This window comes from Carcharhinus amblyrhynchos, chromosome 1 (assembly GCF_965287045.1).
Source record: "Carcharhinus amblyrhynchos chromosome 1, sCarAmb.v2.hapA, whole genome shotgun sequence".
Lineage (NCBI taxonomy): Eukaryota > Metazoa > Chordata > Chondrichthyes > Carcharhiniformes > Carcharhinidae > Carcharhinus > Carcharhinus amblyrhynchos.
In genome coordinates, this window is record NC_137324.1 from 178,867,083 (window position 1) to 178,893,228 (window position 26,146).

A 26,146-nucleotide genomic window follows, 5' to 3' on the forward strand; every position below is an offset into this window, starting at 1 on the left:
CCACATCCAGTGAAATAATTCATTGTGGACAGAGACCACTTCAGATTTCCTGCTACGACGTGCTTTGTGGAGGTGACATCTTCAAACCACCTTCCTAGGAAACATCCAAGGTCAGGACATTGGCACCAATTCGATCTAATCATCACAGAATATAACTGTCTGAACAGCATTCTCAACACGTGCAGCTAGCACAGGATCCTTTGACACAAGAAGTGACAGGGACATGTAGGAAGAGATCAAAATGGCAACAAGTTACCACAAAGAAGATGGCTCCAATACCAACTGAGAGATTAGTGGAACGCTACCTTGAGAGCAGATACATTCACAAAGGAATCTCTAGACACCATAGAAAGCCTGCCTGCTGAGACAGTGCTGAGTATTAAACCTACAGCAGAGCAGTTTAGCAAAGCTATAGACCCACGCACAAGTGGCAAAACTCTAGGTGCTGTATCAAGCGCAGGGAGCCAGTATTTATGCAGTATTTGTACAAACTTCTCTCTCTTTACTGGAGGGCAGTGCCCCAGGTTATGCCTGGTGCAAAGATTGTGACCTGGACAAGACCAATGGCAACCGCAGCTATCGCAACAACCATGGGGGCAACCTGGTTGTCCTGTGCAAGTATGCAGCTAAATGGGCAAATCCAAAGGTTGTTCTGTGATTTACTGCTATTTTCAGGTTGCAGTTCAAAGAATCATAGAATCCTACAGTGCAGAAGAAGGCCATTTGGCCTATTGAGTCTGCACTAACCACAATCCCACCCAGGCTCTATTCCTGCAACCCCACATATTTAACCTGCTAATCTCCCTGACCCAGGGGCAATTTAGCATGGCCAATCCACCTAACCCGTACATCTTTAGAAGCCCTGCAGCAGAAAATGACAGACATCATTTCTGGATTTACACATTGAAGTGTATCTGGACAAAAGAAATTGCTGTCCGTTTCATGGCCAACCTCAAATCTGCTTCCCCTACCCCCACTAATTTATTACTCCCAAGAATATATCCACCTTTGCCTTTAAAATATTCCATGATTCTACTTCCACCGCTCTTTCAGGAGGTAAGTTCCAAAGATTCACAACCCTCTGAGTGAGAACATTTTGCCTCATCTGCATTTTAAATGGACAACCTCTTTACTTTTAATTCCTTAGTTAAGATTCTTCCACAAGGAGAAACATCCTCTCCACATCCACTCTGTCAGTGCCCTTCAGGATCTGTTTCAATCAAGTCGCCTCTTGCTCTTCTAAACTCCAGCGGATACAAGCCTAGCCTGCCCCTCATAAGACAATACATGTGTTTTGGGTATTGGTTTGGTAAACCTTCTCTGAACGGCTCCCTATGTATTTGCATTTTTCTTTAAGTAAGGTGACCAATACTGTATACAGTATTCCAAATGTGGTCTCAGTAGTGTCCTGTACACAGGAAGCATATCCTCCCTACTTCTGTATTCAATTCCCCTCACAATAAATGATTTTTTTTCTAATTACTTTGCTGTACCTGCATAATAACCTTTTATGATTCATGCTGCAGGACACCCAAATCCCTCTGCACCTCCGAGTTATTTATTTTTACTTCATACTCCACTTAACCTCTCCTAGTGATAACCTGCTCCTCTCCCAGCTTTTGATGGTCTATTTAATTTTTATTTAACCTTTCATAGAATGTTGTTATCTCTGGCAAGACCAACATTTGTTTCTCATCCATAGTTATCCTTGGGATGGTGGTGGTGAGCTGCTGCCTTGAACCACTGCAGCCCATGTGGTGTAGGTACACCCACAATGCTGTTAGGAAGTGAATTCCAGGATTTTGATCCAGCGATAATGGTGGAACAGTAACGCATTTTCCAAGTTAGGATGGTGAGTAGCTTGAAGGAGAACTTCCCATGTGTTTGACGCTTCGAGATGGTAAAAGTCACAGGTTTGAAGAATGTTGTAAAGCATTGACATTGGATTGCATTCTCCGAGATGGTGTTGAACTTTTTGAATGCTGGAGTTGCACCAGGCAAGTGGAAAGAAATTCCTGTGGTTTGTTTTCTATTGTTATGGCCCATTTTGATCTGTGCTGCTGGATCTAATGCAATTTTGCTCTGCGATCCCTCTGTCAATCTGCCCTTTAGATCCTTACTTTCCAAGTTATCTATTATCTGTTTACATTTCTTACTATTATGCATTCACTGCTGTTGAATTTTATTTTTCAATTATATGTTCATTGTAGAAGTTACTTAGTTCATTCATCACAACATCTGTGCCACCATGCCACCCATCCCTAATTGGCAGTACGGTGACAGTGGTTAGCACTGCTGCTGCACAGCGCAGGGACCCAGGTTTAATTCCTGGCTTGGGCCACTGTCTGTGTGGAGTCTGCATGTTCTCTCCATATCTGCATGTGTTTCCTCTGGGTGCTCTGGTTTCCTCCCACAGTCTGAAAGACTTGCTGGTTAGGGTGCATTGGTCATGCTAAATTCTCCCTCAATGTACCCAAACAGGTGTCGGAGTGTGGCGACAAGGGGATTTTCACTGTAATTTCATTGCAGTGTTAGTGTAAGCCTACTTGTGACTCTAATAAATAAACTTATTTGCTCTTGGACCGAGTGGCTTTCTAGACTATTTCAGAGGGCAGTTAAAAGTGGAGTCACATGTTGGCCAGCCCAGGTAATGATGACAGATTTCCTTCCCTAAAAGAAGAGGATGTTCCTAATGTCCTTTTATGAATGGAAATTGGATTTTTTTTATAATAATCAATTGTAGCTTCATAGTCTACTGAGATTAATTTTATTAATAGATTAAAATTCCACCAATATCTTTAGTGGGATTTGAACCCAAATCTTTAGTCTCAGCTTTTAGATTATTGGTTGGATGACATTACTACCACTTCACCACCTATTCCTGCCATTTTCTGCCTCCCCTCACACCCCAAGCTACACCTATCTCTTGTTTTCCCATTTGGAGCGGTTATTGAGCGATTGCTGAGGAAGTTTACCTTCTACTCTTTGCTTTCAGTTTTGTGCCCATCTCGCTGTCCCGTCTGTGACTTTGTATGCTCCAACTGTATTCGTGGTTCTGTGGTGTGCTATCTCGCTGAAACTTTTTGGGAATCTAGATATATTACATCTACCACATTACCCTTACGTACTCTCTCCCTCAGGTTGGTCATGGAAGACATTCCATTTTGAAATGTGTGTTGACTGTTGTAGTTTTTCACTGTTGCATGTCAATTGTGCAGCTGGAAACCCAGAAATGAACTGGAGTGATTCTGGATAATAGAACGAGAATATGTACCAGTGCTCATAATCCTCTGAACCGTGGTGGGAGCTTGAAGCACATACCATTTGGCGATTGGGATACTGAAGAATTTGTGTATCCCTACAGCATGGGATCTTTACAACCTTCTCAAAAAATTAAATTTACATCCATAGAATTAAATCACTGATGAGAAAGAGATTTTTCCAAAACATTTTATTAGGTGAGTAGAATTTATCAAATAGATTTAACAAGAGCAAAACACACAATCAAAGTCAAGTTCTATTCATTACAGAAATAACTTTTTTAAAAGCCCTTTATCTTTCACACAAACATACCTATGTATAAAATATAAACATGTAGAGATTACCAGTGCATTAATATCTCCAGTAGAAATGCCAATGTCTTTGATTACTTGTATTGATCCAAAACAAAACCAGTGTCCTGATATTTAATCGTTAATAATGAATGATTGTTTAGAATCTTCCAGATGTATAACTAGCTTGGGAAAATCATGAATATTCATGAGAAATTGCCCAGCATTTTGTATTCTTATTCTGTATAATCTCCGAAAACCTTATGCCCCAAATAAAAAAAAAACCTCAGGAGAAGGACATGTATACTTGAATATTTCCAGTGAAGATGATATTAACTGTTCAGCAGTAGGATTTTGATAGATCAAAGACTGTCAGATATATAGCAATCAAACTTTAGGTCCAACACCATCTTCAAGACAGTCAGTACATTAGAACACAAGTTTGGGATTAATGTCCTCTGCAACAGAAAGAAGAGTCAATTTTCAGTAAGAATTGATATATTTTGTCTTTATTATTTGAGCCTTGAGTTAATCTTCTCCTTTGCCTTAGAATCATAGAACCCCCGCAGTGCAGAAGGTGGCCATTTGGCCCATTGAGTCTGCACTAACCAGAATCCCACCCAGGCCCCATCCCCATAACCCCATGTAGTTACCCTAGCTAGTCCCCCTGACACTAAGGGGCAAGTTAGCATGGTCAATCAATCTAACACACACATCTTTGGACTGTGGGAGGAACTGGAGCACCTGGAGGAAACCCACGTAGACTTGGGGAGAACGTGCAAACTCCATACGGACAGTGATCCAAGCCGGAAATTGAACTGGGTTCCCTGACGTTATGAGGCAGCAGTGCTAACCACTGTGCCTCCCTTAAATACATGGGGTTATGGGGATTGGGCCTGGGTGGGATTGTGGTCAGTGCAGACTCGATGGGCTGAATGGCTTCCTGATTCTATAGACACAGGGAGAATTGCCATCTGTGCCTATGCCTGCTAAGACTCCAAACACTCTGCAAGCTGTTTCCCTAAAGCCTTCTGCGTCTCCTCTTCCCTCCTGCTTCCCATAGGACACCTCTGTTTACCCAGAACCAATTCCTCACCTTCTTTGAGGCCAAAACAGCTGCTCCATTCTCTCAGGGAGATATCTTTGTCACCATCGAGGTCACACCCACTGAAGAACCGGGATGTGCAGTGCTCCAAGGGAATTAACGGGGTGCGGAATGGTGCCAGCTCAGAGTGGCTGAGATAGCTGAAAAGACAAGAAAAGCATCAAAAGCTTTGCAACCTACAATTTAAATAGTCTGGACCAACTTCAGTAGAGTGATTCCTGTGTGAATGATGAACTGTACTGTACTTCAGTATGCAGTCCATCACTTCTCCAATCATGTAATGTTTGGAGTTTTTAAGAAAGATAAATATTTGAATGAGCTGAATTTGCATGCTGGACGAACTAGGCTTTAACGCTAGTGGTGAAGAAAGGCTAACATCAAACAGTACCTGGTAAATGAAAATGCAATTGTAAAAGACTAACAGCTCTCCATCAGTAAGTATTGGCACAGTGGTTGTATTTCCAGCTCCTGGTACTGAGCTCTTGCCCCCCTTTCCATTCGGTAAACTGAGAGAATCATTGGATTAGATTTGTTCATTTGAAAACAAAAATGGAAAATTAATCCCTACCCATCCACTGGATGACGATCCAACTGAGTGAACTGCCAGTGAACTGGATAGATGTACATTTGGTAATTCTGATTGAAGTCCTCGAAGAGCCAGTCGAGGGAGTGGTCGCTGGGCTGAGGATGGTGCTCGTGCTCATAGATTTTCTCAATCTAGGAAAGCAAGTATTGACATTGTAAAGCTTCTTGTTGTCCGTCACAACTCAACAGGCCCTGAGAAGATATTTGTGGATTGTAATGTGTACTAATGATTTGTCTGATAAATGATGGAGTATCACAACACCAGACCTGATTTCAAGTTGAAATCGTTGGTGTGGAGATGCCGGCATCGGACTGGGGCGGGCACAATAAGAAATTTCACAACACCAGGTTAAAGTCCAACAGGTTTATTTGGAATCACGAGCTTTTGGAGCGCTGCCCTTTCATCAGGTGAGTGGAGAGGTAGGTTTCACAAACATGGCATATAGAGGCTATGACACAATTGCAAGATAATGGTTGGAATGAGAGTCTTTACAGGTAATCAAGTCCTTACAGGTACAGACAGTACGAGTGGAAAGAGGGTTAAGCACAGGTCCATTATGGTGAATTGTGCCTTGGTCTATATATGCCATGTTTGTGAATCTACCTCTCCACTCACCTGATGAGGGGGCAGCACTCGAAAAGCTCATAATACCAAATAAACCTGTTGGACTTTAACCTGGTGTTGTGATGCTTCTTACTAAGTTGAAATTACTAAGCAGACCTGTTTTACAAGACATGACTTTAACATGAAGTATAAACCTGAACTAGGAATCAACGTGTCTTCTGTTGTAGTAACAGCAATCTGATCTGATGCTGTTAACTGTACTTTGATATAACAGACCGAGGTGGATTTTTGTTTTGAGGGGATTTGAATAACCAGTCAGTGTGGTCATATGTCACTCTACCCGACAGTCTCAACAGGATTCCTAGCCCCAATTTGGGAGAAGGGTGTTCAGTCTGAGTTGGGGATGGGATGTGGAAGGGAAGGATACCAGAGTGAAAATGGGCCAGGAGGGGGGCTCCTCACCAGTCCACAGGAATTGACTTGGATTCACACAGTTGAGGACTCTGGGTCTGTTGGAGTTCAGAAGGATGAGGGGGAATCTTACTGAAACTTACAGGATACTGAGAGGCCTGGATAGAGTGGACATGGAAAGGATGTTTCCACTAGTAGGAAAAATCAGAACCAGAGAGGGCACAACCTTAGGCTAAAGGGACAATCCTTTGAAACAGAGATGAGGAGGAATTTCTTCAACCAGAGAATGGTGAATCTGTGAAACTCTTTGCCGCAAAAGGCTGTGGAGGCCAGGTCACTGAACGTCTTTAAGATAGGTTCTTGATTAATAAGGGGATCAGGGGTGATGGGGAAAAGGTAGGAGAATGGGGATGAGAAAAATATCACCATTCATGATTGAATGGTGGATCAGACTTGATGGGCTGAGTGGCCTAATTCTGCTCCTATGTCTTATGGTCGCACATTGTCTGCACATGTGGGGAGCTCACTGTCCCCTTAAACCAAACAATGCTCATTCTCATAAAACAAGTTTAGATGATTCCTGGGAATTAACAGTAGCCAGAGCCTCACTGGCACAGGAGCAGATTGCAGCTCCAATCTACTCCAAGATCCATCCCCTTGCAATTAAAAATTGAAGTTCTGGTAACTTGTGGCTGGATTTGAAGGCACAATCAATACTAAGAAGAAAATATTTAACAATCTTTGCTTGATCGCTCCTGGTGTATAGAATGATACAGCACAGGAGGAGGCCATTTGGCTCATTGTGCCTCTTTGAAAAAATTATCAATAGGTCCCACTCCCCTAGTCTTCACCACAGGAGGCTTTGTGGCACAGTGGGTAGCGCCCCGCCACTGGACCAGAAGCTTTGGGTCTGAGTCTAACATCAGGACTGTTGACCACAGAAGGAACATTCAACAGACTGACAATCAGCTTGGAAATCCTTCCACCATTTTCCCCACTCTGCCCTAAAGAGTAAAAAACATTATGGTTGTGAAGGTACACTAAAGCATAACCATTTCCCCTTCAGGTATATATCCAGTTCCTTTTTGAGAGTTACCAATACACTTACTTAAGGCAGTGCATTTCAGATTGTAATAGTAAAGGACAACAATTTTCCATTTATCACGCTCTGAGCGAATGTACAGAGAAACACTCCATTCTTTTCAAAAGCATATAGAAACACAGCTTACCGTTGTTCTCTCTTTCGGAGACAGTAAGCCAGGAGATCGTAAATCTTGCTCGTACATCTGTATCAGAACGTTTTTCAGCCAACCACGTAAACGTATCGGAAACTCTTCCAGCTCATTTTCCAAACACGGAGAAATGTCTGAACAAGACAAAAATAGATTAAGTTAAAGGTTTTTCTCTCTCCCAATGCAGAATAATCTTCCAGGAAAAACTGGCTAATCCTGAGTTTATTTATATCCTTACAAATAAAATTGATTCAATCTGAGATGGGCAAACGGATTATGAGCTTGCTCTTCAATGATACAGACATCAATATATCTGCTCACATGATTATTATAAAAGAGAGCACCTGTACATCTAGTGGGTTCATGTTTCAGCTAGTAACAAAGGCCTCTATCAGCTGAATGGCCTTTTTCTTGTTTAGTACCTGATTTGATTTTATAAATTAACAGATTCCCTAAGGTGGCACGGTGGCACAGTGATTAGCATCTCTGTCTCATGGTGCCAGTTATTCCAGCCTCAGGTGACTGTTGGAGTCTGCACGTTCTCCCTGTGTCTGCGTGGGTTTCCTTCGAGTTCTCCGGTTTCCCACCATAGTCCAAAGATATGTGGATTAGGTCATGCTAAATTGCCATGCGAAATCACCCCTCAGTGTTCCAAGCTGTGGTGGGATAGTTTAAGTTTATTTATTAGTATCATAAATAGACTTGCATTAACACTACAATGAAGTTACTGTGAAAATCCCTTAGTTGCCAAACTCCTGTGCCTGTTTGGGTACACTGAAGGAGAATTTAGCATAGCCAATACAACTAACCGGCATGTCTTTCAGATTATGGGAGGAAACCAGAGAACCCAGGGGAAAGCCCGAGGTTAGGGGGATTATTGTGGTAAATACATGGGGTTATGGTGTTAGGGTGGAGGGGAGTGTCTGGGTAAGATGCTCTGTCAGAGAGTTGGTGCAGACTCACTGGGCCGAATGACCACCTTCTGCCCTGTAGGGATTCTATAATTCTCTGGTATTTTTTGTGAATAATGCAGGGAATTCCTGGTATTTAATGCAGTGATAGGGTTATTAGGAACCTGTACCAAACATTGATACAGATGAAATTTATATAATCATATAGTCACTGTTGCAGGAAATGCAGCAGCCAATTATTAAGGGTTATGGGGAGAAAGCAGGAAAGTGGAATTGATCCACTTCAGATCAGCCATGATCTTATTGAATGGCGGGGCAGGCTCGAAGGGCTAGATGGCCTACTCCTGCTCCTATTTCTTATGTTCTTATGTTCAATCAGCACTCTGCAAATTCCCACAAACAACAATGTGATAATGACCAGATTATCAGCTTTTCCATGATGTCAAGGTTAGATGTTGGCTACAACACCAGTGATAACAATCCTGATTTTCTTCAATATAGTACCATGGGATCGTTTACATTCCTCAGAGTGGGCAGATAGGGCCTTGTTCAACACCTTATCCAAAAGACTGCTCTCCAACAGTGCAGCATGTCCTCAGTACTGCAGTGGTGTCACTTTGATGTTTGAGCATACTGCCCTAGAATGGGACTTGAATCTTGTGATTCAGAGGTGAGGCACTGCTAACGCAGTCAGGAGAATCAGGAGAAACTTCTTTACCCAGGGAACCCAGAACACAATATCATGGGGAGCAGTTGTGAACAGTGTTGATGCATTTAAAAGGAAGCTAGGTAGGTAGATGAGGGATAAGGAAGCAGGATGGGTCAAGATGAAGATGGCTTGTGTGGAATATCAACACCAGCTTACACCAATGGGCTGAATGCCCTATTGCTGTGCTGTGCTGATGATGTAACTCTGGTGCTGTTGTTTCACAGTTCACGCAAGGTCCAAGTGAACCTTTCCATGCACGTCGTAGTCTGGAGCCATGGATAATGATGGTTGAGACTCCAATTTCTTTTCTTCACACGGCTGACCAGGAATCTCACACTCTTACTGCCTGCCTCTGATGCGTGTTGGAAGAATTCCAATCTGCCTGTTTGCACTGTGAACACAACTTCCTTGGTCAACAAGTCCAAGGTGGGGGAACTCTGGAGAACTCGAGCCCAGCTTCCGACTCCAAGGCAAGAATGCACCACAAGAATTTGTACAATGTAACACCAAGTACTCCAAAATATAACTAACTTATTTTCCAAGATTTAAGTGACAATATTAAAATGGAGCGGCCATGGGTCACCAGTTAGCTGCAGAGCCTATGACCATTAATCATAGACCTTGCATACTTTTTGCAATGATTAAAACCTACATTTGCAGGGTCCCATGTAGTCCAGGTGAATGTTGTGTCCGCTCTTGGTTCCATCAAGAAGACACTGAGAGGCGAAAAACTGGCAAGCGTTTCCATATGTCACATTGTTTGTGCCACATATCTGTCAAATCAAACCAGACAATAATTGGAGGCAAAGTATTAAAGCAAGCACGCAATCATGTATAATTTCCTGCTCTTGAACTTGAAGCCAATACAGTTAAAGAAAACTAATCAAGACTAAAATGTCAGCTACAACTCCCACCAATTTCTACGGATGCACCATAGAAAGCATCCTTTTCAGTTGTATCACAGCTTGGCATGGCTTCTGCTCTGGCGAAGACCACAAGAAACTACAAAGGCACATGAATGAAGCCCAGTCCATCATGTAAACCAGCCTCCCATCCGTTGACACTGTCTACACTTCCCGCTGCCTCGGAAAAGCAGCCAGCATATTTAAGGACCCCACACATCCCGGACATTTTCTCTTCCACCTTCTTCCGTCAGGACAAAGATACAGCCTGAAAACACCTACTAACGGACTCAAGAACAGCTTCTTCCCTGCTGCTATCAGACTTTTGAATGATCCTATCACACATTAATGTGATTCCCACTGTAAATACCAGAGAGAAATCAGCAGAGATCACTTCTGCACTAATATGAGGGTGGTACAGTGGTTAGCTGCCTCACAACGCCAGGGGCCTGGGTTCAATTCCACCCTTGGGTGACTGTTTGTGTGGAGTTTACATGTTCTCCCCTTGTCTGCCTTGATCATAATGAATGCCAAGTAGGCTTGAAGGGCTGAATGGCCTACTCCTGCTTCTAGTTTCTGTTTCTTTATTACCTCAATCAGGGAGCTCATACTCCAATGATCTCGCTGAGATCATTGCACCTTTACTGTAGAAAGGATGGGTGGAGGATAAAATACGGACAGAAAATAAACTGTAAGCATTCTGAAAAGAAGATTGAAGAACTCAGCACTATGAAGTGAATGGGGCCATTTTAAACGGAGCAGGAAGAGTGGGGCTTATAGACACAGATCTCCAAAGGTGACAGAAGATGTTTTATAAATTAAAGTCCTTTTCTAAAATAAACAGAGTATAAAGATACGTAGGGGTTTTTCTTTATTCATTCATGAGACATGGCCATTGCTGGCTGGCCAGCATTTATTGCCTAGTTGCTCTTGTGAAGATAGTGGTGAGTTGCCTTATGGAGGGAGTTCCAGGATTTTGACCAAGCAACTGCAAAGGAATCGTGATACATTTCCAAGTCAGGATGGTGAGTAGTTTGGAGGAGAACCTGCAGGCAGTGGTGTTCCCAGGTATCTGCTGCCCTTGTCCTTCTAGATGGAAGTGGTTGTGGGTTTGGAAGATGCTGTCTAAGGATCTTTAGTGAATTACTGCAGTACCATGTTATGGTAAACCTTTACACTTCACTAGTTAGGCCTCAACTTGAGGGTTGCATCCAATCCTGGCCAGAACTCTTTAGGAAAAAATGTCGCGGTCTTGGAGAGAGGGCGGGAGATTTTCTGGAATGGTCTGGGGATCCAGTCAATATGGTGAGACTGGAGAAGCTGGGATTATTACAAGAGATTTAATAGAAGCATTTAACATCATGAAGGGTTTTAATAGATGGGGAGAAACCCCCTCCTCTGATAGGGCTGTTGGTAACCAGAGGAACCAAATCTCAAATAATTGACAAAGAGCCGGAGAGGAGTTGAGATTCTTCATTGTGAGAATGTGCTGTGTGAAAGAGCAGTTGGAGTAGATTCAATAAAGGGAATTAGAAAATGAATGAATGATATCTAAGGGAAAAAAATGCAGGAGCACTGGAATTAATCACATAGCCCTTTCATAGAGCTAGCACAAACACAGTGGGCTGAATGGCCTCCTGTGCTGTACGATTCTATGTCAGATTGTTTTATATCTTCACTCAAATATATGAAAAGTTTTCTATATCCATTTATTCATATTATAACTTGCCAAAGTCTTGTTTTGAAGTTGGGACAGGGCTGGAGCTGAAACAACCATATTTCTGTTTTTTAATTACTATATCTGCTCGAGCTGGGATTTCCCTCCTCCAAACATCGTTTGCTGTGAGTTTAGTCAAAAGCTGGGGCCGTGGAACAAACAGGAGGGTTATGATGCTATCAGCTCCTTTTTATCCTCACCCTAAAGTTGAAAATGATTAACTGATCCTACCTGTTGGAGCTCAAGCGAGCTTTCAGGGCAGGATGTCAGCTCCTGACAGACACAAGTGGGTAATCCATCTTCACTGAGTTTGCAGATCCTTCCATGCCTGCACTGGATCTTCTTGCAAGAGTCTAAAAAATAAAGTAAAAGTGTATCATTTGTAATGTTCCCTTCATTAGTGTTTCATTTTCGATGGGAGAATTGCAACAGTTTAAAGTTTCAGGTATTAGTGTCAGTTTAAAGAATGGAGTCCAAACTCAAGATTTTTTTAAAGTTTATTTATTAAGGTCACAAGTAGGCCTACACTAACACCGCAATGAGGTGTTTTACTGTGAAAATCTTCTCCGGCACCTGTTTGGGTACACTGAGGGAGAATTTAGCACAGCCAAATCTCCTAACCAGCACATCTTTCAGACTGTGGGAGGAAATCAGAGCACCCGGAGGAGACATGGGGAAAATGTGCAGTCTGCACTGACAGTGACCCAAGCTGGGACTTTAACTCTGACCCCTGGCACTGTGAGGCAGTTGTGCTAACCACTGCACCACTGTGCCACGTCGACCACCCCCCTCCCCCCCGCCCCAATCCATGCTGACCAGACCTTATGTTATGCTCCATATTTTTATCAATGATCAGAGTACAAACACAATTCAATTTCAAGCCTCACAGATTGGTGGTAACCAACAGGAATATTTATAATCTTTGCTCACTGACATTTACATCCATCCTCTCCCAATGCTTCTGACCCTGAGAGCGGCAGCCTGTCACCTCTGAGCATTATGCTGAATGAGTACAGTAAGAAGTCTCACAACACCAGGTTAAAGTCCAACAGGTTTATTTGGCAGCACAATCTCACTGTGCTTATCCCAGTCCAATACCAGCATCTCCACATCAAAGATGCTGAATGTTAGCATTCAGGCTCTGACCCAATCCCAATGCTCTCAGAGTACAGGTTGGGGAATTGAGGCTGCAACATTTGCAGAATTATAATCCGTTAGAACAAAGGTAAATAGTAATGTTCCCAAGTTCATTAGCTCCCAGTCATCTTGTAACTGAAAGGTCCACATCACCATCAAGGAACCATAATAGGATGGAAATAATCAATCAATAATGAGGCCAAACACACAATCACATCTAACTACAATCATAATCTCCCATTGCTGTTAGTGAAACTGTAAGCAAGTTAGTTCCAGCTTAAAAGATACTGATTCTGAAATACGAGATAAAGGACAGAAGGAACGACTCAAATAAGCAAGTTGTTCACATCATTACCGATAAATCCACCCTCAGCTGATACTTACCAAGTTCGTTTTGTATGTTGCCGTTGTCAATCTTACTGCTGTCATCACCATTGGCCCCATCACCATTTCCATTCTGAATGAAACCAGCTCCATTGTTGAGATTGGAATTAGTGTTGCCACTATCCTCTTCAAAATCAGCTGCATCGTCATTATTGGAACCTGCTACAGTGGGATTGGGATCATTATCATTGGATTGAGTATTATCCTGATTGGAACCCACTACGTTAATGTGAATAAGATCATCTTCAATGGATTGAGTATTGTCCTGATCGGAACCCACTGCATTGATCTGATTAAGGTCATCTTCAATGGATTGAGTATTGTCCTGATCGGAACCCACTGCATTGATCTGATTAAGGTCATCTTCAATAGATTGAGTATTGTCCTGATCGGAACCCACTGCATTGATCTGATTAAGGCCATCTTCAATAGATTGAGTATTGTCCTGATTGGAACCCACTGCATTGATCTGATTAAGGTCATCTTCAATAGATTGAGTATTGTCCTGATTGGAACCCACTGCATTGATCTGATTAAGGTCATCTTCAATAGATTGAGTATTGTCCTGATTGGAACCCACTGCATTGATCTGATTAAGGTCATCTTCAATGGATTGAGTATTGTCCTGATTGGAACCCACTGCATTGATCTGATTAAGGTCATCTTCAATGGATTGCATACTATTCTGCTCCTGAGTATCTGGTGTGTTGTTATTGGATACTGCTACATTCAGATTAGATTCTGTGCCACCATTATTGTCATCTTTCTTCTCGGAGAAGCCCACTGAATTCATAGACACTGTGTTGGTACCAATGTTTTGGGTCTGCAAACAATAGGAAACTTCCATCAGATACTGAAAGATTATATCGCACCTGTGGATACAACTTCTATGTAGCTAATATTAAAAGTTTACACATAATAGCTGACGTACTTGAGAATTTTTGCAACAATATAAACCATTGAAACCTGAAAGGTGTGAGGGGTGGTGCCCCAAGTGGAAACATTGAGGACATGCAGAGATGGAAATAGATTGTGGTACCAGACAATGTCCTATCTGTGACTCTGCTACAAAAATAGGGAGTTGCTATCTTTTGCCGTCTGGTCTGAACATTGTTAAGTAAACATGAAGCATTTGGAGATTTATTCTTGCTAGAGAGATTTCAAACTGCTTATACATGTGAGGAAAACCTTTTTCCACCCAGTGGGAGGTGAGAGTCTGGAACTCGCTACCCGAAAGGGTGATGGAGGTAGAGAACACTTAAGAAGTTTTTTGTTATTCATTTGTGGGACGTGGGCACCGTTGGCTGGCCAGCATTTATTGCCCATCCCCAGTTGCCCTTGAGAAGGTGGTGGTGAGCTGCCTTCTTGAATTAGATTTTGTAGTAATTGGTATAACTGAGTGGCTTACTAGGCCATATCAGAGGGCAGTTGAGAGTCAACCACATTGCTGTGGCTCTGGAGTCACGTGTAGACCAGACCAGACCAGGTAAAGATGGCAGATTCCCATCCCTGAAGGACATTAGTGAACCAGATGGGTTTTTCCGACGATCGACAATGGTTTCATTGTCATCAGTAGATTCTTAATTCCAGATATTTTTACACTGAATTCAAATTCCATCATCTGCAGTGGCGGGATTCGAACCCAGAACCCTCTGATTTCCCACGACTATTTTATATATACCAATGATGATTAGGTGATTGGAGTTAGGTGATTTGCTCTTTTAGAATTTGGAGCATTTGCTACAAATATACAGTGATTATAGTCAAAGTACTGATCTCATTTTCCTATGAAAAACCGTAGATTAGCAACTTTGATCAATATGAAATGTTATTTTACCTCTGCCTTTCATTTTGTGTCTTTTTTGCCTTTATATTTTAAAATTCAGTGTACAGAGAAGTGGCAGCTTTCAAATGGACCATAGATGTTGGGAGATGAAGGACCACAGAGAGCAGCAACACTGATGTACTCCTGCTTTTGGTGGTGATATAAGATAAGAAATAAGAACAGTAGCAGACCATTCAGCCACCTGAACCTGTTCTCCTAGTCAATAAAATCATGGTTGATCTTCTACCCATTCCACCAGATTCCCCACGTCCCTCAAGTCCCTTCATGTCCAAAAGCTCTTATCAATCTCAGTCTTCAACCTATTCAATGACTGAGTTTCCACAGTTCTCCAATAGAGAATCCCAAAGATCCACAACCCTTCTGAGTGATGAATATTTCACCTCACCTCAGTCCGAAATGGATGACCCTTCACTCTAAATGAAGATTCAACAAGGTCTGCCATGGTCTTATTGAATGGTGGAACAGGCTCGAGGGGCTGAATGACCTATTCCTGATCCTAATTCGTATGTACAATCCCCTAATCCTGGACTCTCCAACAAGGAACAACTGCCTTTCAGCTCTGAAATGTTGGTTTGGCGTTTAACAGAACAGTGAGGCCAGAAACCTGAAGTGTAAAAGTGGGGGCTCAATGTCAACAGGAGAGAGAGACAAATAGGAGGAAACAGGGACAGGATGGGAAGAGGCTGGTCAGGAATAGAAACCCCAGCATTGACCGTTTGGGCTGAATGGCCTGTTTCTGTGTTGTTGACTCAATGTGATGAATATCAGAGATGCTGAGACACCTTTGTGAGCAGTGTTCCTAAAAACACCAAGCTGAGAAAGGAATGAATCTTCACTTGGTCAAAATCCCGTGTTATCAAAGCTGAAACATCAAAGGATGTTCAGCCCTTGGTATTTTATCAATGAATAAAGCTCCGAGTCTGTCTCGCAATAAATTGAAGAAAGAGACAAATACCTCAACCTCCAGAGTTAAATCAGCTTCATCCAAGTTTTCATTTGGCATTTGCTGATTGGAAAATTCCTCATTGTTCAGAGTTTGACCATATTCCTCATCCAATCCGACCGGCTCATAAATTGTGTCTTGTTGGCTAAGACCCTCATTAACGTCTGTGATCGCAGGATAATCTTCACCGTTTAATCCCAATGAATCCATTTCTTGTACAGAGTCAGTGTATGGGAGCATGCTAGCAGGTTCCTCCGGATCAAATACTTCGGTTGCCTGATCATCAATGTTTTGTTGATCGAATCCAGCATCCACTGCATTGGCATCCATCTCTGGTGTGGAAGGTCTTTCATTAGCTGGTAAAAAGGGTACCTCGTTATCTGGTACCATAGGTAATCCGTTATTGGGTATGATCCCATCACCTGGTACACCAAATGGTACACTGATAAAGGGAATTCTGACCATATTGATTGTGTCCTCAGCTGATATCTCAGAACTTGTGCTGAGGGCGTTTGCTTGAGCATTATTGAGTGCCAAAACATTAAGTCTATTTGCTAACGAGGGATAGGAATTGAAAAGGACTGGATTAAAAGGATATGGCTGGATAGGATACTGGTTGTAGTAAGGATTGTAGGCATTATAGTTAGGATATTGCTGGTTAGGATTGTAGTTAGGCAATTGTTTAGGATTGTAGCCATTGGGGAATGGAACGTAGCTATTGAAGAATGGATCCTGTAGGTTTATAAATCTGTTTAATCGTTGGCCAGGTTGATTTTGACCCCTGTAGAATAAGCGGTTGTTTGTGAACAGGAAAGGATTCACAGCTGCGACCTGTTGATTGAAATGAAGCAATTGTCATCATTATAAAGCAAAAAAGACATAACATTATCAAACGTTCTCGAAGTTTATTCTATAATGAGGCGGGGGTGAACTGCATATACAATGCACAGGGAGCAGCAAACACCACTTCTATCATTGCTTCATACTGGGAAAAGGTCAAAAGCCTTCATCGGCCTAATCAGCATTGGACTGACTATCAGTCTCATCACACTGGAGTGATGCGTCCAACACTGTGCATCCTGTTAGTTCAATATTCTCCTGAACCTTTCAATTTGTAGGTTTCTTGCACCAAAGCTTCTGAGAATGAGAGTGAATATTGGCAAGGTGGAAATAATAGGGATGGGGGGGAGGTGGGTATCAGTGATGAACAGTCCACCTCCTAAACCAGTGATATTTAAGGATTCTGAAACAGGAATCACAAAGAAGGAATTAGTATTAAATCAGGTCCAGAAGGAAAATATTGTGCTGAGTGAAAAAAAAGACAAAGTAGGAAGTGTTAGATTTTTTTTTAAATGTTTACGTCTCCAGCAACACTTTACTACAGGGGGTGATTCTCAGCCCATCTTCAACATCAAAGAGATAACAGCAACACAGGCTGAAGATCCGGAGAGAATGAGGAAAGGCAATTCTGTCTGGAGAGATCGTGTTCCACCATTTTCCGTGTCTCTAGTCAGTGATGTAGTGAGATTCACACAGACAAAGGCGAGAACTTCATTTAATTGTATGTTTGAATATCATTACCCCCCCTTTCTGGTGCCATATCGCCCGCCTCGCCATCTTTTAAAACCATCGGCATGGTTTACAAGAGGTTCACCCAGGCATAAACATGTCATGGGGATTCCCGGAGGGCACAAAGGTCAGTATATAGCCCCCTGGGGAGAGGGACATACCCGGGCAGTGGCCAGGCAAAGCCTCTGGCACAGGTTGGCACTGCAGTGCCAGGGACGGACCCCATTGGGGCCCTCATGGGTTTGGGGGAGGGGGAGCACGTATGTGTCCTGGGGAGGAGTGAGAGGGAGATGTGGATAACGATTGTTGGTGATGGGGGGTGGGAAAGGAAGATGCTGGCGATGACTTGTTGGGGGGAGAGAGAAAGAGAGAGGGGGGAAATGCCAGTGATGACTGTTGGTGGTGGGGAGGATGCTGGTGTTGATTGTGAGATGGGGGGGTGGGGGAAGGGGTGAGCCCTCCACGGTGGGGTGGGGGTTATTCCCTAGAATGATCGGGGCACCCTTTATTTGCTGATATGTTTAGGACCGGCCCTTCACCATGACGACATGAAATAGCTCTTCTAGTGGTGGTCTCAATTCTACATTCCTGTCTGACCCTCCCCATAACCCTTTATCCTTCTGTCTCTCATCAATCTCTCTAACTCTGCCTTGAAGAAACTCAATGAGTTTGCCTCCACTGGGGAAAAGAAAATCTCTTCAATCTTAAAGGAGAGATTCCTTCTTAATCTGTGTCCCCTGGTCCCAACCTACCACACAAGAGGAAAGATTCTCTGAGTATCCACTCTATCAAATCTCTTCAGGATCTTACATGTTTCAGAAAGGTCATCTCTCATTCTTCTAAACTCTAAGACGATATCAAGTCTGAGATACTCCAGGCTCCACTCCATACAGGGTTTTCCTGTGCACTGTTACAATGGGTGAAGTCTCATGCTTTCCCAGTCTATGCGGACGCTTCCTCCTACCTTTTCACATCTTGGGGTTCAGGTAAGGCAATAACTCTGATCCCCTCGAAGACTCCATCAGCCTTGTCCCCTCCAACTCAGCCATTCCAATGGAGTTGGCAGAGCAACCTGTCATCCTTCACTCAATTCCAGTTCATCCACTACCCTGCAACCTATATCCCCCTCAACCCCCCACCATTCTCACTGACTCACGTTGGCTTCTGCTCCCAACCACCAACACTCATTTTAAAATTCTCATCCTATTTTTTAAATCCTTTAGTCTGTAAACCACGCTCACTTCCATCGTTCTCTCTGACAATGTATTTTGGTAAGTCCTCCCCTCTGTTTGGCAGCTGTACCTTCAGCGGCCTGAGTTCTAGACTTGCTAATCCCGCCCCAAACCTCTTACCCTCCAACACTTCTCTCAGCTTACACCCCCTTCTTTAGCTAGCCCTCTAACTGAGTGGAGGGCGAGCGTTCGGAAGAACCGGTTGTTTGTCTCAGCCTCCTCACAGCGTCTCTGTGAAACACCTGTACCTGTTTATACACCTTTCTACATTCACTGAAAAGCCTTTTATTCAAAATTAAACGGGTTAAAGGAACCATTTAAAAAAAGTAATGGAAAAGGCAACTTACCTCCACACTGTTGGACAAATCTCTGACTCTCCGGATCTGAAACATTAGATGGAAAACATTGTGAATGATATAAAGGAGTTTTCTGGATGGTCACTGGGACATAGTAACTTACTCTCACTTTCAGTTTCCAGTCACTGTTGTCTTTAGGGTCTCGAGGAGAATCTCAGGCACGAGGGAGAGAAATGATGAATGTTTTTGGGGGTAATTTCTCAGTGTTTTGGGGAAAATCACCCAGAACTCTTCCCATTATTGGCTGAAAATATCCTCTGTGCCCTGAGGTTGGGTGAGTGTGATCGAGGTTTACTGATCTTTGCTCACCTTTTTCTTCATATCTTCATCCACGAGTCCCTACAGCCTCTCTCCGCCCTACTTTTTATCAGCTATAACTCTGAGTCTGGTGGCAGTGACCAGTCTCCCCTGCCCCCCGCCCCGCTGGTGCTGGGATGTACAGATCTGAGCTTAAAGCAATAAACCTCACAATTCAACACATTCTTCATCCTCATGTGCAGTGAGTCTAGTCAGACAATGTCATCAGCTTCACAGTAAGAAGTCTCACAACACCAGGTTAAAGTCCAACAGGTTTATTTGGAATTACAAGCTTTCGGAGCACTACTCACTCACCTGATGAAGGAGCAGTGCTCCGAATGCCCGTGATTCCAAATAAACCTGTTGGACTTTAACCTGGTGTTGTGAGATTTCTTACTGTGCCCACCCCAGTCCAACGCCGGCATTTCCACATCATGGCTACCAGCTTCATAACTCTCCTTTAAGGGTAATAGCTGGATTCTGATTAATTGGGATAATTAGACATTCGAAGAAGTTAACAAATTATTTCTGGTTTAGTTTAATTAGCAAGTAGCTTCCTATTTGGAAAAAGTCCTACTTACCGGGCTGGTAAACACTACGGCCACCAGGCACGTGATGACAATGACAGTTTTCATCTTTATGCGGGGTTTCTGATCTGCAATACAAGACTTCCTGCATTAGAGAGCAGAGTGTGAAAGCTTCAAACAGTCACTTTCCCTCTTGTCAGCATCTCAGTGAGTTTGTAAACACCCTGCTCAACTCTTACTCATTCTCTTCATCTTTGATGAGAGGAAAATTGTCGCAAGGCGTCCAACAGAGACATCATCACAAGAAGAAATGATCTGACGAAGAAATGATCTGAAGATACCTTTCCTAAGAGGAGTAGGTATGTGGGAAACTGAGGGGGATGATGTTGAGAGGGGAGAAGTTGGGAAAGGGAGAATTGTGTGGGGGGATGGACAGAGGTGGGAAGAACGGAGAGAGGATGGTGAGGACCTTAAAGGAAGAGAGGATGATGAAGAGTCATTGAGTGTCTTTAAGACAGAGATAGATAGGTTCTTGATTAATAAGGGGATCAGGGCTTGTGGGGAAAAGACAGGAGAATGGGGATGAGAAAAATATCAGACATAATGGAATGGCGGAGCAGACTTGATGGGTCGAGTGGCCTAATTCTACTCCTATATTTTATGGTCTTATGGAGACTGGTGGGGCCTCGAGCGATTTTGAGTAAGGGAATGTATGAATGTCAGGATGGAAGAGGTTACAGGGTGAGGCTCTGCAGGTTTTTAAACTGGGGGATGAGAATTGTAATCATTGTTGTAGATTGAGAGACAATGCAGGAGCTGGGGTTATGGATAACTGGGGCAGCATACCGACAGGGGTTTGGGATGTGTTCAGTAAGGATGGAGACCAAAAAACTGGACATTGAAATAATCAGGGCCGGAAGTGACAAAGGCGTGATGAGGGGTTCAGCTGTAGGAATCGTTCATTTCCCTCGAAAAGTGGGATTGCAACATTCTGAGATATTTACACTCAACTTAAAATTAAATATAAATACCTTCAAATATTTTCCCACAACAATAATCTCTCTAGGGAATTGCTGGAACACTGGGCCTGAGAGGCTGAATCCAGAATGAAAGCTAAAAGGAAGTTGGAGATGTATTTGAGGCTGAGGAACTGAATGGGATCTAAAGCAGACACTTAGGACTAAACACAACGGCCCTTTCTAACCGCAAACTCACACATGATGGGTTGAATGGCCTCCTTCAGTTCTGTGTGCTTCTATAATTCAGATTTTCTGTTGTCATGTGAAACTAGCGGATGGAAAATGGAACAGTTTGTTTTGCAGTTTGTCTACACGGTTAACAGTCCTTTCCACCTTCAGGTCATGTCACGGGGGAGATTGCAATAACTCCTGTCTCGTACTGCACTGTCATTAGGTGAGTACATCCACACCCTTGAGTTCTACTCTTGGATCAGCCTGTGAGCAACAAGTTCTTTTCAGACAATCACGCCACATCCCTCCACTCCACATCTCGTGGGCAGGGCAGCTCAACAACAAAAAAATGCATTTAACTAGCACCTTCCTCTTCCCAAGATGCTTCACGGAGATTCAGTAAACAAAATTTGACACTGAACCACTTCAGGAGATGTGTCTGTGTGGAGTTTGCTTGTTCTCCCTATGTCTGCAAGGATTTCCTCCCACACTCCAAAGATATACTGGTTAGGTGGATTGGCCATGCTAACTTGCCCCCTTAGTGTCAGGAGGACTAGCAGGGTAAATGCACGGGGTTATGGGGATAGGGCCAGGATGGGATTGTGGTCGGTGCAGACCTGATGGGCCGAATGCCCTCCTTCTGCATTGTAGGATTCTATGATATTTTTGTTGAATTCAAGTTCTACCATCTGCCGTGGTGGGATTCGAACCCGGGTTCCCAGAATGTGAGCTGAGTTTCTGGGTTAATAGTCTAGTGATAATGCCACTCGGCCATTACCTCCCCAACTGTCCAATTTCCAAGATACAAAGAGTGTGCAGGTGAAAGTGAGCCGTGCTCTGGGTCATGGAGTTAGTCTGGTTACCATGATCCCAATCTCGTCATCACTTGATTTTCAAACACAAGGGTATTGGTCACAGTCTCAAACTGAAAAAGATTCTTGATTTTTTTTTCCTCAATCCTAAATCTCCTTTTAGAATTTATGCAATCCCTTTCCCAAAAGGAAGTTAGATTCTTGACAATAAGGATTCACTGATGGATTTTCTCTCCCCTTTGTGTGGGGGAGTGTTTTCTGACATCATCCCAAAATGCTCTGGTTCAAATTTTAAGGTTCTGCCCCCTTGCTCTGGACTCTCCCCACTGGAGGAGATAGTTTCTCTCTATCTGCCCTATCATATACCTCAATCATCTTAAAAACCTTGATTAGACCACCTCAAATCTGTACTCGGGAAATACAGGCCTAATCTGTGGAACTTAAATAAGACCATTAGAAATAGGAACAGGAGTAGGCCATTCGGCCCCTCGAGCCTGTTCCCCCATATCAGTGGCTGATCCAACATTCCTCATGTCCACTTTCCTGCCCTTTCCCTGTAATCCTTGATTCCCTTACTAATCAAAATTCCATCCGAGCCGTAAATCTACACAAGGACTCTGCCCCCACAGCTCTCTGTGGCAAGGAATTCCAAAGATTCTCAATTTTCTGAGAGAAGAAATTCACCCTCATCTCAGTCTTAAATTGGTGCCTGTTTATTCTGAGGCTCTGTCCCCTGGTCCTAGACTCTCCCATGAGTGGAAATATTCTCTCAGCATTTACCCTGTCAAGCCCCTTTGAATCCTCTATGATTCAATGAGATCCCCTCTCATTCTTCTAAACTCCAATGGGTAGAGTCCCAACCTGTTTAACCTTTCCTCATATTTTAACATGTTTCACTCATCAATACCCCTCATCCAAAAGCAATCACTTTCCACAATCTCTGGCAACTCTCTGAGGCTCAACCAGACTCTTCACAAACTTGGTGTCAGATTCAACCCTAAGACGTTCTGGCCACTGTTGGAATTTTACTCCCGGATTCAGGGTGAGAGAGGCTGGCAGAACGGAATTCTCCATTGGCCTCGGGCAGGATTTTACCAGCCTACCGGAGTGAGGTCACAAAATCCTGGCACACACCTCCGCATCATCTGATTCCAGCTCTAACATCACTGGACTCCTTCCCTGCCGCAGCTCAGCTTCTACTCCAAACCTCATCCATACTTGTGTTAACCTCTACATTTAACCATTCCAACACACTCTACTCTCCATAAACATGGACATATCCAAGACTCTGCCATTTTGGTTCTTACTCATAATCAGTCTTATTCACACTTCAGCTTCATGCTCATGGACCTACAGGTGGCACAGCGGTTGGCACTGCTGCCTCAGTGCCAGGGACGCAGGTTCAATTCTGGCTTTGGGTCACTGTCTGTACGGAGTCTGCACATTTTCCCCATGTCTGCATGGGTTTCCTCTGGGTGGTCTGGTTTTCTCCCACACTCCAAGATGTGTTGTTTAGGTGGTTTAGCCATGCTAAATTGCCCCTTATTGTGATTAGTAGGGTAAATACGTGTGGGTAGGATTGTTGTTGATGTAGGCTCGATGGGCCAAGTGGCCTGTTTTTGCACTGTAGGATTCTATGACCTACATTGACTTTTGGTTAAGCAACATTGGATTTTTTATTCATCCATTCAGGTCTCTACCCTCCCTGTCTCTTAGATGTTTCCAGCATCCCACTGTCCACAATCTTTGTATTCCCCTAATTCAAGCCTCATTCTAATCACTGTGCCATGAGCGATCACATCGTCAGATACCTGAGTCCTAAGCTCTTGAATTCCTGCTCTAAATCTCTCTGTTTCTCTCTCTCCCCTTCCCACAGATCTGCTTGAAAGCATCCTCTTTGAATGAACTTTCATTGTTCAGAACCCAACAGGTAAACCAGGGTACAGGTGAAGCACAGCCACTGCGGAGATGAGATGGTGAAAGGAGTCTCTAATGGGGTGGGTAAGGGGTGTAGAGCTGTTATCTGTCAGCACTGCGAGAGGCAATGCAATCCATTCAGAAACCTGTGAAGAAGTCACTGACAATTACTGTCTATGTTTTCCAGCAACCTCTCAGGCTGATTCAAACTTCCCAACAATTCCCCTCAGCCTCTAAAAGCCAACAAAAAGATGCACAATTTAAACAAACCCTAAGGGTTGAGAAATCAGCTGAATGTCAGCAAATCAATTGGAATATATTGAATGTAAGAGTTTGAACATGAATAAGATTCCATTACAATCAACGAAATCCCTTCCCTGAGGCAATCACTTAGACACAGGCAGCCACTTCCCAATGCAAACACTTTAAAAAATCACTTCAGATCAGCTCCAATACAGGCACCCCTTTTAAAATCAATTCTGTTCACCTGTTAGAAAAGATTAGTGATTCTCTCGGTGTTTCATCAAAGATAGAACACCAATGTACATTTTGCAAACTGTTACACAGACATTTCAGTCGTTTGACTCTGAGTTTGTTCTCAAACACAGTAAAAAGTCTGACAACACCAGGTTTTAGTCCAACCTATTTATTTGATAATATACTCACTAGCTTTCGGGGTTACCCCCTTCGTCAGGTGAATGGAGAGTTATGGCCTCAGACAGAGCATATAAAGCACAGACAGTTTAGAGATTACTGTTTGTTCTCAAACAAACAGAACATTGAAAGTGATTGAAATATTTCTGTCATTACCTCAGCACTTTCAGAAGATGTGGAGATGACGGGAGCCCAGTTAAAAAGTGAGAGAAAGTCTTTCTGAGCTGTGACTGGAGTGAAGTCAGTGGCAGTTTGAGGATCAGTCTCTGTTCCAGCCCAGCTCCCTCTGGAAACTTATCTCCCCGTTCTTCAGGTTGTGGCCATATCCCAGCCAATCCCTGCTTTGGGAATCTGATGAAATGAGCTGATACAATCACTATTAACCATCCAGACGTTAGTCACTGGGGAGGAGGGAGAATTAGCAACATTTTACCCTCCGTTCATCTGTGCTGACTTTGCACAAGTTTATTAAATTTTAAACCCTCGTTTCATCAGAGCCACTCAAATCTCCAACTGAGAAAAGGTCCAAACAATACTGAAATATTTAGATAGATCAGTCAGTGTTTATTGTTGCGAGCTTCATTAGAGATGACATTATTGCTGATTTGTCTGCATTATTTTCATATTTAATTAACCATTCGAGGTCCATAAATAACAACAAAAAATACTGGAAATACTCAGCAGATCTTGCAGCATCGGTGGAGAGAGAAAGTTTTGAGTTTGTGTGAATCTTCAGAGCTCCATAAATGTTGGTTAGGATGTTGATTTTCTCTCTAGATGTTACTGAGTGTATGTTTGTAATCAATTCTGTTCACCTGTTAGAAAAGATTAGTGATTCTCTCGGTGTTTTATTAAAGATAGAACACCAGTGTACATTTTGCATTTTCTGATGTGTGAGGTGTAACATATCCCAGCAGGACAATGCGTCTTGTGCGATGTTACACAGGAATATCGCTGGAAGTGTCAGTCCACTCAGCCTTGCTACGAATGAAAACTCTCCTCTACTTTGCTAAGCAGTAAATCAGCCTGGTCTTCACGCTTTGACTTTGTGTTGTGTCTTTGAAGGAATTCTGTTCACCTGTTTCCCTTTCTCATCCTGGTTTCCCAAATCTGGGAAGCTGATACTGAATGTACAGTCCATTCCCATTGGCTGGGTCATTGAATTTGTCACATTATCCATCAATAATGTCACAAACACATTGATATAAAGGAACCTTTGAACATTCTCAATGTGTGAGTGATTTCAGGGGAGATTATCCCTCATTTACAATCAGGCCAACTCGAGGATATTCTATGAAAATCAAAATTAATTCTACAATCTGACTTAAATATTCAGACATTGGTGAAACTAAATGGGGGAAACTTTCTCCTGTGTTGGGCAGAACAAATCATAAATCTCTATCCTTCATAAATATTATCGTGATGATAAATTAATTGTGTCTTTAATAGTGTTCAGCTGGTGTGCTCATCTTGTTGCTTATATCAGACTTTGCCCGGTGTGTACTGTGGGATCAGACTGTGCCCAGTGTGTACTGTGGGATCAGACTGTGCCCGGTGTGTACTGTGGGATCAGATGGTAACCATTGAGTATTGT

The 26,146-nt window shown here is 43.0% G+C and overlaps 1 protein-coding gene across 1 annotated transcript; it reads right to left on the reverse strand.

The window, feature by feature from the left end:
- Positions 1-3,434: 3,434 nt before the first annotated feature.
- Positions 3,435-24,823, reverse strand: LOC145348034 (uncharacterized). Its single transcript, XM_080196157.1, has 11 exons — positions 24,709-24,823; positions 20,034-20,107; positions 19,147-19,182; positions 16,011-16,829; positions 13,210-14,032; positions 11,920-12,041; positions 9,722-9,842; positions 7,447-7,583; positions 5,225-5,373; positions 4,648-4,796; positions 3,435-4,009 (listed from the first exon to the last, which is right to left on the reverse strand). The coding sequence occupies exons 2-11, from the start codon at positions 20,085-20,087 to the stop codon at positions 3,981-3,983; spliced, it is 2,439 nt and encodes an 812-aa protein (XP_080052283.1). The 5' UTR covers positions 20,088-20,107; positions 24,709-24,823; the 3' UTR covers positions 3,435-3,980.
- Between the last annotated feature and the right edge of the window lie 1,323 nt (positions 24,824-26,146).